Source organism: Rana temporaria, chromosome 4 (assembly GCF_905171775.1).
Source record: "Rana temporaria chromosome 4, aRanTem1.1, whole genome shotgun sequence".
Taxonomy (NCBI): domain Eukaryota; kingdom Metazoa; phylum Chordata; class Amphibia; order Anura; family Ranidae; genus Rana; species Rana temporaria.
The window spans coordinates 371,566,331-371,580,463 of NC_053492.1; the positions used below are offsets into that span (position 1 = coordinate 371,566,331).

The 14,133-nt window shown below is 45.1% G+C and overlaps 1 protein-coding gene across 1 annotated transcript in view; it reads right to left on the bottom strand.

Annotated features, from left to right (window-relative positions):
* SNX9 (sorting nexin 9) overlaps positions 1–13,283 on the bottom strand; it is a 159,315-nt gene extending 146,032 nt beyond the window's left edge. Inside the window, exon 1 of the mRNA XM_040350956.1 lies at positions 13,141–13,283. Within this exon, the coding sequence (XP_040206890.1) occupies positions 13,141–13,152 (12 nt within the window). The 5' untranslated portion in view covers positions 13,153–13,283. The remainder of the gene's footprint in view (positions 1–13,140) is intronic.
* Between the last annotated feature and the right edge of the window lie 850 nt (positions 13,284–14,133).

Below are 14,133 nucleotides of genomic sequence, written 5' to 3' on the forward strand. Positions count from 1 at the left end.
TGAGATTGAGTACTATTTGATGCTCTGAATTAATTAGCTTTGTATTAATTTATTAATTAATTTTTATACACTAATTATTATTTTTTTCCCTCATCTATATATATTTTGTGTGCTTCACCCCACTGTGGCAACACGACTAAGCCCCTATTCAGGGTTTTGAATTATTATCACAATTGGATTGATCTTAGTAAGGTATCACATAAATTAGTTGTTTTTAGCGCATATGTTTATATTTTTCATAAATTAGTTATCTTATTCATGCAAACTACTAATCCCTTTATACTCCGTGTCACAGAAAATAACAAAGGCAGATTTGCTTGAATTCCAGCCTGGTTGTAACCATGGCTTCCTCCATAGATACAGTAAAGAAGTGAGTGTAACCATCCAGGAACAGGACGTGTATTACTCACAGGAACACCAGGTGGAAATAGAGTAACAATGCCTGAAAAAATAAAAATAATGGGGCCACCTCCTCTAAGGACGGGTAAGCTGCTATATATTAAGGCCCTTATTCACGTAGAGCCGCGTAAAATTGTGTGGGCGTAACGTATCTGATTTACGTTACGCCTCCGCAACTTACACGGGCAAGTGCTGTATTCTCAAAGCACTTGCTCCGTAAGTTGCGGCGGCGTAGCCTAAATCGGCCGGCGTAAGCCCGCCTAATTCAAATTTGGATCAGGGGGGGCGTGTTTTATGCAAAACTACTGTGACTCGACGTGATTGACGTTTTTGCGGAACGGCGCATGCGCCGTCCGTGGAATTTCCCAGTGTGCATTGCTCCAAAGTACGCCGCAAGGACGTCATTGGTTTCGACGTGAACGTAAATGATGTCCAGCCCCATTCACGGACGACTTACGCAAACGACCTAACTTTTTCAAATTTCGATGCGGGAACGACGGCCATACTTAACATTGGCTGCGCCTCATATACCCAGGGGCAACGCTGGGAAAAGCCCAGCGTAAACGTCGTAACTTTACTGCGTCGGCCGCGCATACGTTCGGGAATTCGCGTATCTAGCTAATTTGCATACTCAACGCGGAATTCGACAGAAGCGCCACCTAGCGGTCAAAAAAAAATGCAGTTAAGATCCGACGGCGTAAGAGACCTTACGCCTGTCGGATCTAATGGATATCTATGCGTAACTGATTCTAAGAATCAGACGCATAGATACGACGGGTCAGATTAGGACTTACGACGGCTTACATGGCGCTGCGCCGTCGTAAGTCCTTTGAGAATCTGGGCCTAAGTTTTTAGGTAAATCCAATATTTAGAGATCAGACGGTTTCACACATTACCAGGGAAGTCTACGCACAAAAAGTAGATCATATCAGAATACTACAGTCACACACGAGTCTTATGCCGCGTACACACGATCATTTTTCAGCATGAAAAAAAATTTTAAAAAATGCAGCATGTTCGAATTTTTTTTTGTCGTTTTTCAGAACCTGAAAAATGATGTGTAGCCCCCACACGATCATTTTAAATGACGTTTTTAAAAAACAACGTTTTTTTCATGCCAAAAAATGATCGTGTGTACGCGGCATTACATCCAGTTCATGTACACGACAAAATATCAATGTCTCCATTGTCAGTGATAAACATGGCCCCCCCCCAGATCACAATCCCTGCCTGCTCACAGGAAACAAAGCATGTGTATTTCTGAGAAAAGCTGGTAAAGCATATCTGATCACTTTGCTGGTCTGGCAGAATATTTCAAATTGTTTTCCCCACTTATTGTAAATGACTGTATTTGTTTTCATATAAACAGAAATACTACATAATAATTAAACCTGCAGATCTTTGATTAACATTTTGCATCCACATCCAGCCACCAGAACGCTCTGATTATTTAACCACTTGAAGACCAGGCCTATTTACAAGGAAAATATCAGCATTTTTATTACATTTTTTTAAAAACTAGAAAATTACTTAAAACCCTTACAAAATATTATAATACACACATACACATACACATATATATATATATATTTATTATTATTTTTTTCAGAGGCCATAGGAGAATAAAATGGTGGTCACTGTAATTTTTTATGTCACACTGTATTTGCGCAGCAGTTTTTTTTTTTTTTAATGCACAAAAACACAATGGGGGTTATTTACTAAGGCAAACTACAAGTGTAAAGTGCACTTGAAATTGCACTGAAAGTGCACTTGGAAGTGCAGTCGCTGTAGATCCGAAAGGGACATGCAAGGAAAGTAAAAAACAGCATTTGAGCCTGCACATGATTGCATAATAAAATCAGCAGAGCTTCCCCTCATTTCAGATCTACCCCTCAGATTTACAGCGACTGCACTTCCATGTGCACTTTGCACTTTTACAGGTAGAGTTAGGCCGACTTATCAGTAGATAAGCCGACCTAACTCAGAATCTACACCGACTTATGTTTAAGTTTATGCTCAAACAGAGATACGCTTAAACATATCTAAGATAGGACGGCTTGCGCCGTCCTATCTTAGACTGCAATCTTTTGGATGCCCGCTAGGTGGCACTTCCATTGTGGTCGGTGTAGAATATGTAAATGAGTTGATACGCCGATTCACGAACATACGCTCGGCCGCCAAAGTCGATTTACGCCGTTTCCGTAAGGCATTAGCAGGCCTAAAGTTATTCCATCTATTAGGTGGAATAACAATGTTAAAGTATGGCCGCCGTTCCCACCGCGAGATTCGAATTTTTTACGTTGTTTGCGCAAGTGGTCCGCGAATCGGGATTTACGTCGTTTACGTCCACGTTGAAATCAATAGGCCCGTGCAGCGTACTTAACCGCAATGCACACTGGGAAATGTAGTCGCCCGGCGCATGCGCAGTAAAAGAAAAAACGTCAAAAATGTGAGGTCAAGCCTCATTACCATCAAACACGCCCCCCTCTAAGACATTTGAATTCGGCGCCCTTACGCCCACCCGCTTTAGGCTACGCCGCCGTATATTAGCAGGCAAGTACAATAATGTACTTGCAACAGTAACAGTAACAGTAATCATGTACTTGCCTAGCTAACTTACGGCGGCGTAGCCTAAACAGGCTAAGCTACGCCGCCGCAAGTTTAGGAACTTCCCTCTGAATCTACCTATTAGTTTGCACTTGTAGTGCAAAGTGGATTTGCCTTTTGTAAATAACCCCTCATATGTAACTCAATGTTTTAGTAAAACATAAAAGATAATGTGCGCTTGAAAAAATGTTTTATCACTTTTATTCCTATCACAAGAAGTGTAAACATCCTCTTTATGGATTTATTAATCTATGCTGGAAAGCATGAGGTCAAATTTTTTTTTAGAAAAGAAAAGGGCAGTGCCCTAACCGGGAGTGATGTAATAAATAAACAATATATAAAAACAATCACTGAGTTGGAAAAAGGATCATCCCTCTTGTGTCAGTATTTTGTTGAACCACGTTTTGCTTTAATCTGTTTGTTTTTTGCCTTTAGGCCCCATGCACACGAGACGCTGGTAAACGCGTATCAGAGGCATTTGGACAGCTTTTTCAACTGCCCCTGAACACATTCAATGTTATCCTATGTGTCCATGCACTCAGTCAAGTTTTTCTGCGTTTTTCTGCCGTTGCATCGGTACCGGCGTTTTGCCGTGATTTCGTTTATAGGCGTTTTTAAAGGTGACCTATTTTTTTACATAAGAAATCGCAAAAATGATGGCAAATATGAAAAACCATTAAAAAAACATAAAAAACTGTAATTGCTTGCATTGCATTGTGCACAATCCACAACTTGTGGCAGGTGACGTGACCAGGTGACGTGGCAGGTGAAGTGGCCAGGTCATGTGGCAAGTGGACAATCCACAACTTGTGGCAGGTGATGTGGCCAGGTGACGTGGCAAGTGGACAATCCACAACTAGTGGCAGGTGACGTGGCAAGTGGACAATCCACAACTAGTGGCAGGTGACGTGGCAAGTAACGTGGCCAGGTGATGTGGCAAGTGAACAATCCACAACTAGTGGCAGGTGACGTGGCAAGTAACGTGGCCAGGTGATGTGGCAAGTGAACAATCCACAACTTGTGGCCAGGTGACATGGCCAGGTAAACACACAGCTCCCGGTCCTGTCAGGGAAGAAATGCCTGACCGACTGTTCATACAATGTATGAACAGCGATCAGTCATTTCCCCTAGTGAGGCCACCCCCCCTACAGTTAGAACACACCCAGGGAACATACTTAACCCCTTCCCCACCCCCTAGTGTTAAACCCTTCCCTACTGGTGGCATTTTTATAGTAATCAATGCATTTTTATAGCACTGATCGCTATAAAAATGCCAATGGTCCCAAAAATGTGTCAAAAGTGTCTGAAGTATCTGCCATAATGTCGCAGTACTGAAAGAAAAAAAATAAATAAAAATCGCTGATCGCCGCCATTACTAGTAAAAAAAAAAAAATATTAATAAAAATGCCATAAAACTACCCCTTATTTTGTAAACGCTATAGCTTTTGCACAAACCAATCAATAAACGCTTATTGCGATTTTTTTTTACGAAAAATATGTAGAAGAATACATATCGGCCTAAACTGAGGAAAAAATTATTTTTTTTATATATTTTTGGGGGATATTTATTATGGTAAAAAGTAAAAAATATTCCTTTTTATTCAAAATTGTCGCTCTACTTTTGTTTATAAAACAAAAACTAAAAACAGCAGAGGTGATCAGAGAAGAAAGCTCTATTTGTGGGGAAAAAAGGACGCCAATTTTGTTCGGGAGCCATGTCGCACGACCACGCAATTGTCAGTTAAAGCAACGCAGTGCCGAATCGCAAAAAGTGCTCTGGTCTTTGACCAGCAATATGGTCCGGGGCTGAAGTGGTTAAAGGGGTTGTAAAGTTAATTTTCTTATTTTTTTTTTTTTAAATAACAAAAAAGTTATTTACCTCCACAGAGTTCCCCGAACCTGGTCTTCTGGGGTCCCTCGATGGCTCTCTCGGCTCCTCCCAGCAAGAACTCAACACCTTCGTGCGAGCTCGCATGGTGTTGAGTTCCTGCCGGCGCGCTCCCGTGATACAGCCGGCGGCTATTGCCACTCACTATCACTTGCCCCGGCGCGTCATTGGATGTGATTGACAGCAGCGCAAGCCTATGGCTGTGCTGCTTTCAATCCATCCAGTGTAGCCAATCAACAGCCAGGCTCAGAAGCGAGGAGGATGACAGGGGCGAGCACGGGACTTTCAAGGGCTCAGGTAAATAAAACAGGGGCTCGGGGCGGTATTGTCAGATGTTTTTTCACCTTAATGTATAGGATGTATTAAGGTGAAAAAACATTAACCTTTACAACCCCTGGCCACTGACTAGGCCATGCAAGAACATTCAACTTTTTCTCCTTCAACCACTGTGTGGTAATTTTTGCTGTGTGCTTTGCGTCATTGTCATGTTGGACAGTAAACCTTCTTCCCATTGACAACTTTCTGGCAGAGAGGGGCAGATTTTTCTCAAGAATTTGCTGGTATTGTGCCCCATCCATCTTTCCTTCTATCCATACCCATAAGAGGATATAACTGCCTCCACGCATTACTGTAGGAATGGTGTTATTTGGATGGTGAGCTGTATTGGATTTCCGCCAGACATATTGTTTGGTGTTGAGGCCAAATAATTAAATTTTAGTCTCGTCTGACCATGTGGCCTCAGAATCTTTAAGGTGCACTTTTGGAAAAACTCAGTCGTGACTGCATGTGGCCTTTCTTGAGGAGTGGCTTCTTTCTTGCAACCCTCCTATACAAGCCACATTTGTGGAGAATTTGTGATATTGTTGCATGCACACAATGACCACTCCTTGTCAGAAATTCCTGCAACTGCTTCAAAGTTGCTGTAGGCTTATTGGTAGCCTCTCTGACCAGTTTCCTCCTGGCTCTTTCATCCAGTTTGGAGCGACATCCTGGTCCAGGGAGGGTCTGTTTTGTACCAAATACCTTCCACTTCTAAATAGTAGACCTCGCTGTGCTTCTAGGCATTGATAAAGCCTTTGACATTTTTTTGTATTCATCTCTCCTGATTTGTGCCTGTCCACAACTTTATCCTGGGGACCTTTTGACAATTCCTTGCCACCATAGTTGATTGTTTGCTTCAGTTGCACTACCAAAGAATGAAATTCTCCAGGAAAGCTCTTTTCATGCTGAGCTAATCAAAAAGTAAAACGGCTTTGTGTGCCATTGAGAAGATTTTTAGCCCGATTGAGTTTACAAGTCATTTTTAGGGGGGGGGGGGGTTGCGACCCTTTTTACAACTCAGTGATTTTGTTTTTACATTTTTATTTTTTTTATATTTTGTCGTTATACCTTTCACTTGGATGTTGGAGTAAATACAGCTGGATAAAACAAACAAATGTGTCTGGCTCAATTTCAAGCAACAAAATGTGAGTATAGGGGGTGATTTTTTTTTATACCCACTGGGGTAGATTCAGATAGATTAGCGGATCTTTAGATCCGCGTAATCTATCTGATTTACGATCCGCCGGCACATGTTTGAGAGGCTAGTGCTGTATTCAGAAAGCACTTACCTCGAAACTTAAATCCCCCGGCGGAATTCAAATTCCGCGGCTAGGGGGAAGTGTAGTATTTAAATCAGGCGCGTCCCCGCGCCGATTTAACTGCGCATGTGCCGCCGGCTAAATTTCCCAGCGTGCATTGCTCCAAATGACGTCGATAGGACGTCATTGGTTTTGACGGGAACGTAAATTACGTCCATCCGTATTCGCGACTGACTTACGCAAACGACGTAAAAAAATCAAAACTCGGCGTGGGAACGACGGCCATACTTAACATAGGATACGCCGCATATAGCAGGGGTAACTATCCGCCGGAAAAAGCCAAACGCAAATGACGTAAAAAAAAAAGTGACGGGCGGGCGTTCGTTTCTGAATCGGCGGATCTCCTCATTTGCATATTCGTCGCGTATACAAATGGAAGCGCCACCTAGTGGCCGGCGGGAGATTGCAGCCTAAGATCCGACGGTGTAAGTCACTTACACCTGTCGGATCTAAGTTAGATCTATGCGTAACTGATTCTTATGAATCAGCCGCATAGATCCGACCGTCGGATCTCAGAGATACGCCGTCGTATCTCTATCTGAATCTGCCCCACTGTATTTATTACTCTTCACAGTGCACACCCTTGACATTGGCTTAAAGAGACTCTGACACATTTTCCATTCTGGGAAAAGTGACAATGGAAGGCTAACCACTTTAGCTGGGCTTCCCTGCAGCGCCATGGAATATCTTCTGCCAGGTATGGGGGAGCATGTGGCCGACAATGCACTGTTTGGACCTGATAGCCAATCACTAAAGACAAATACGGTCATGCGAGGGGCAGGATGACCTCATTTAACCTGTAAAAGCTCCAGCACCAGCAGACACAGATCATGGACAGGGTATGACTCCAACTGGGAAATGGAGTCATGTGGGAAAGGGGGGGTATAAGTAATCACTGGGCACTTTCACCCCCTTCCTGCCCAGGCCAATTTTCAGCTTTCAGCGCTCTCACACTTTGAATGACAATTGCACCGTCATCCTACACTGTACCCATATGAACTTTATATATATATTTTTTTTTTCACACAAACAGAGCTTTCTTTTGGTGGTATTTAATCACCACTGTTTTTTTATTTTTGCTAAATAAAAATAAAAAAAACACCAAAAATTTTGAAAAACAAAATGCTTTTTTTTGTTTCGGTTATAAAACTTTGCAAATAAATATTCTTTCTTCAAAAATGTAGGTCAAAATGTATTCTGCTACATTTTCTTGGTGTAAAACAGTGGTCTCGAAACTGCGGCCCGGGGGCCGGATGTGGCCCTTTGCTTGTTTTTATTTGGCTCTTGGGCACTAGTCTTCCCTCTAAAAAAAAAAGGCATTATACTCTCCACTGACACCAGCAGTGGGGCATAATTTCTACCACTGACACCAACAATGAGCCATTATTCCTCCCACTGACACCAACATCGAGGCACTATCCCTCCCACATGACATTTTCTACTCCCACTGGCTACAGTCCGGCCCCCCTAAAAGCCTGAAGGACAGTAAACCGGCCTATTGTTTGGAAACCCCTGGTGTAAAAAAAAAAAAAATCAGTGTATATTATTTAGTATGTAGGAAAGTTATAGAGTCCACAAACTATGAGCTATATATATTAATTAATGAATCCTGATGTACTGACACCTTATCTCATTTCTTGAGGCCTAAAAAGGCCAGGACAGTAGAAATACCCCAAAACTTTCAGAAAGTAGACAGTCCAATGTATTTAGTAAGAAGCAGGGTGGGTTTTAAGTTGTAATTTTCTGTCGCAATTATTTGGAAAATTAAGAAATAAAATAAAATAAAATTCACAATTTTTTGTACATACTGTCACCAGTGCAGTACAGCAGGGGCCCCAACCCTCGGGCCACGAACCGGTGCCAGTCCACGGCCTGTTAATGACCGGGCCACACAGCAGGAGGTAAGCGGCGACCATAGTCTGCACAGAACTATCACAGACCGCGGTCTGTGCGGCTATGCCTGTGCGTCCTCTCCCTGCTCCTCCGCCTGGCCTACAATGTCATCCTATCAGCAAGGCAAGAAAATTTAAACCGATCCCTTGTTTCCAGCTGGGTTCACACTTATGCGAATTGAATGCGAGTTTCCATGACAGGAGAGTGTGCCTGGCTCTCAATAGAGCTGGTTCACACACCTGCGGGGCAGCCACGGTCTGCATTGCAGAAGGATCCTGTGCATCTTTGGCTCTGAATCAGGTGCGAATTCAGGCAGAAATTCGGACCTGAATCGGTGGACGCACTGGAACCCCTGCTGTGAGCCACGGTGGCAAGTTTGGGGACCGCTTACAGTACATCGTTAAAACTGGTGTGGTGATGATCAGGTACGCTGACTGGTGACAGTATGTAAAAAAAAATAAAAAAATGCAATACTTTTCTTTTTTACAAATTTTTTTGGACTACCATAGTAACACTGTACTACTCTGGGGAAGCGGTCTAAATTTTTTTTATAACATTACGATTACTCATTGATTGCACAATGAAGCCCATTAGCACCATAGAACTGTAGCCTTGGCTGGCAGTGTTTTCTTTTTCATGGCAGTCCAGTAGAACTAGAACTTATTGCTCAGACTGTGATCTGGTTGTGCTGACAAGTCCTAATGATTTGTGGGAAGTGTGAATGGAGTGGTAAGTCCTCCAGAAGTGCGCCGTGTTCCGCGTTCCCTGATTCTGATCAATCTGTGTACATGTACAACACAGCTGTGTTCTCATACCAATAGGAGAACATGGCAGAAAACAACAGCCTGAGGTTCAGTTCCATAGAGCAGAGGTCATACAGTGTACTTCTTTCTCATGTCACAACGTAATCGCACAAGTTACACAGTTACCCAGTAATGAATAATATCTCCCTTCATCAGCCAAATAAACATTCTGCAAGCCACACGTGAGCAGATCCTAAAGGCGATTCTTCCGATGCCACCAGATGGCAGATAGCAACCAGACAACCCGCGTCCCAGTGTTTCCTATGTCCGTGGCCGTGGTGGCCAATACAATTCATCCCACCATATAAAAAACTGGGGTTAGTTGCCGATTTCCAGTCATTGGGACCACATGACTACAATTGGTTCAAAGTTTAGTTTTGGCATAGGCAGGATTCACATTGTAAGCCACGCCAAAAAAAAATCGTTACAGCAATGCACTACGACGCTGTATATATGCGCACTGTACTCATTCTGAATGACTGCCCAACGCAAATTAAAGTGCATCTAGACCAGTGGTTCCCAACCTTCTAGTGCCGTGACCCCTTAATAACATTTCCCAAGTTGTGGGGACCCCTAACAGTAAAATTATTTTCGTAGTGTGGGTTGTCAGCACCCAAGGCAAGACAAGTAATTTGCACCCCTAACCCACGGACATTTAGCGGTCCCTTCCACTCGTACAATATTAAATCCCCTTATGGTACAGTTTAGGATGTACCTCTCTCTCTCTTTACCTTTAATCTCTCTCTATCCTAATTTCTTGTTTTTTCCCCCAATCCCTCTCTCTAGTGTCTAGAGTCCCTCTGACCTCTAGTCTCTGCCCCCCACCCATGCCATGAACTGAATGGGCGGCTGTGAAGAGGTTGAGTGGGTGGCCGCGGGCTCCAGGAACAGCCCAGCTGGGCTTCCACAGGCTCCAGGGACAGCCCTGCTGGGCAGCCCGCGAAAGGGCTGGGAGAGTGGTACAGGCTTCAGGAACAGCCCAGGATTTGATGACCCCTGGTAAATCGTCATTTGACCCCCAGGTTGAGAACCACCGATCTAGACCAAATACTGATGAAAGATTTTACTATTCAAGGCTCTAAAAAGGCTTGTATACACTTGCAGTCGGGGGTCAGGCCTCGTACACACGGGCAAGAATCTCGTCAGGAAAAACGACGCTCTTGCTGCCCGAGTGTACACACAGATCTTTCAAAAGAACCGCGGTTCTCTTGAAAGGCAAGAACGCGGTGACGTCATCGCGTACGATGAGCATTCGCTCATCACATTCGATGCCGTCGCCGCCATCTTGCTTCACCCTACCTATGCCGTGGAGGCTACCGCGCAATGCGTCAAAGTCATTTCGAGCAAGCGCAGGTTTCCACGGCGACAGGCAAGTATACACACTCTCAGGTTTCTCGTCGTTGTAAGGCCAATGTCAGACGGGTGATTCTACCACTAGAGGCAAACTAAACTGCCAGATCGTTAAAGAGGCCGCCAGTTTGTGCCTTTGTATCCAGACGCAGTGAAATATCGCTCTATCGCTGGCCCAAGCACTCATGAATTTTGAGCGCTAGTGATGGGAGCGACATCTCACTACTTAGGCTAGAATGATGGGCTCAGGCGTGTTCCAGATAGTACCCGCCGCCAGGAAGCCGTCACTGCACACTGCCAATCATAGGCAGCGTGTGTATTTGCAGCTGCCGCCTAGGAAATGCCTTGCTGCCTATTAGTGGTGTGCAGTGATGGCTTTCTGGCAGGTACGATGCCTGAGCCCAGTGCCGATCTTGACCTCCCTGGGGGCCCTAAGCAAAATGACATGTCACATTAAAGTTGAGAAGTGGAGGGCTGCCGAAAATGACATGTCACATTAAAGTTGAGAAGTGGAGGGCTGCCGAAAATGACATATCACATTAAAGTTGAGAAGTGGGGGGGGCTGCCGAAAATGACATATCACATTAAAGTTGAGAAGCGGGGGGGGGGGGGGGTTTGGCTGCCGAAAATGACATATCACATTAAAGTTGAGAAGTGGGGGGGGGCTGCCGAAAATGACATATCACATTAATGTTGAGAATTGGGGGGCTGCCGAAAATGACATATCACATTAAAGTTGAGAAGTGGGGGGGCTGCCGAAAATGACATATCACATTAATGTTGAGAATTGGGGGGCTGCCGAAAATGACATATCACATTAAAGTTGAGAAGTGGGGGGGCTGCCGAAAATGACATATCACATTAAGTTGAGAAGCGGGGGGGGGGGGGCTGACGAAAATGACATATAACATTAAAGTTGAGAAGTGGGGGGGCTGCCGAAAATGACATATCACATTAATGTTGAGAATTGGGGCGCTGCCGAAAATGACATATCACATTAAAGTTGAGAAGCGGGGGGGCTGCCGACAGTGACATGTCACATTTAAGATTATAGTTGAGACGCGAGGGGAGGGGGTGTTCTGCTGTCTGTCGGAAAGACATCTTACATCATTAAAAGTGAGAAGCGGGGGGGGGGGGGGGGTGCTCTGACTTCTTACCTCCCATGCAGGCAGCGGGGTGAGGGGCCGAAAATGACTTCTGACTTCTTGGGGGGCCCTCCGCAGCTTTGCGGGGCCCTAAGCGGCTTGCATAGTGAGCCTATAGGGAGGATCGGCCCTGCCTGAGCCCATCATTACTGGGCTACAAAGAGAGCGATTCCATAGTAAGGGCTCTTTCACATGGGTGGTTCGCCCGACAGACTCCGCTTTGCTCAGAGTGGGATCGCTCCGTTGATGCCCACTGAGCAGGTGGATGACAGGTCTTGTCTCCACTCACTGTGCCGAGACGGAATTGTCAGAGCCCCGCTCTCCTCTATGGAGATCGGATGAAAAAGGATCGCCTGTCTGTTTTCATCAGATCCCATCCGATCCGATCCACCAGATGGATGGAAAATAGGGCCACCATCCATCTGGATTTCACAGACAGGATCAGATAGCAGGTCATGATCGGACATGTCACTGTTGACATTTGCTGCCCCATAGGGGTGAATGAAGCGTCCGATTTCTAGCGCTAAAACGCATGAAAACCGCCTCAGTGTGAAAGGGCTCTTTCTCAGATGTCACAGGCAGCTCCTGATGCTTGCGATTAGGAGCTTCCTGATCATGTGACCACTGTGACAACCAGAGTGGTCACAAGCTCTGAAAGCCTGCATTTTGATACTCTTAACGGGGAAAAGGGAGTAGCAGCAAGGGGTTAGCAATCCTGCCACAGGCAATTGCGGCCAATCGCTAGCGGCAAAGTCGCTCGTCTGACATCAGATCACCAAGGCCCTGGCACTGTCCCTGCAACAACGTACGGTGTATAATGCGCACCCACTGGACTAAATGGGCCCCTGAAAAGGACAGAAATGGCACAAAACTGACAAGGGTTTAACCCTTTCCTGCCCAAATAGACAAACAAAACAAAAACAGTTTTTGCTACTTTACAGATCAGCAGACTGAGGAGAATGTGCACAGTGATCAGATCTTCTCCAACACACAGGAAACGTCTGAGTGGCGCTGCCAGTGACAGTGGCGGAGTATCTTTGCCCCCTTCCTGGTGTGATGTGACAGCCGGGTGACACCGGGGCCTGCATGCTGCACGATCGGATCCATGACAGGCAATGGGGACCCGGCCGGTCACACTCCATACACCAAGCACAGTCCTTTCTGTACTTCCCAATATAGATCCCTCTAGAAATGTCACTCCGATCCCATCCGCCCACCTAAGTTTGTCAGCAAACATCTATCTGCTCCCCCCTTCCCAGCCGGCACTTCCTGCCTGCACCCCAACACAGCCAGTGCACCCCCACACTCTGCCTGCCTTTGTTAACTCTATTGATGAGCACTTTACAGCACTGCCGTATACCGGCAGATCGCCGCCTCCCCCCCACCATACAGGGTGTACACCCCTCACGACTTACCTTGGCTGCCATGCTGTGACCCTCCTGATCACTTGTGGCCCCGGAGCAGACACACGGGGAGCCTCACACCCAAGTACACACTCAGTACACCCAGTACACACTGCCTCTTCCTGTCCCGGCCTCTCTGTACACACACTACAGCCTAGAGGACTCCCTCTATCTACAACATGGCAGCATTGCCGCCTCTCCTCTCTCAGCCCTCACCACACACTTCTCTCCTCACAAACGACCACATATTCCAAGTAGAACTATAGGTAAAACTTTGCTTTTCATTTTGCATAGAGCAAGGGAGGATTATAACCCCATTGAGGAGATTTCCAGTCACTTCCTGTCTCATAGCGAAAACAAACAGCGAGGGGAAATCCTTCCAAAGTGAGGGAATCCCTGGTTGTCACCAGAACTAGTGTCCCCCTTGGAAGCTTTCCCCCATATTATTGTTCGGAGGACAACCCAAAATGTGGAGTTTATTTTACTTTCACTTTCGATGATAATGGCAAACAGGACAAATAAAGAGGGTGAATTTTCCCTAATAGGGGTACAGACAGCAATAAAAACCTGGCAGATGTTCTAGGCCCTCTCCACTCAAAAAACAAAAAAAAAGATGTTGCTTTCAAATTTACTTTAGCATTTAAAGTGGTTGTAAACCTAATTACACCACGTGTACCTACAGGTAAGCCTATATAAAGGTTTACCTGTAGGTACTGGAAATATCTCCTAAATCTATATTTACCATATACGCCATACGTCATCGGCACATGCGCACTGAAGAAACGGCTCGATCCTGCTGTTTGTTTTTTTCCCCCAATTCTTTATTTCAAGAAGGTACACGGTTATACAGGAACATCAAGATTGTTGAACATACAGTGGGTTATCTCCCCCCTTGAAGCCACATGCCCGGTTATCACATTGTCGTTAGTAGGTAAACAAAAAAAGTAAGTGACAGACAATGAACTTCAAGGACTAGGAAGTCTCCGTATCCCGTGGAAATTTTTG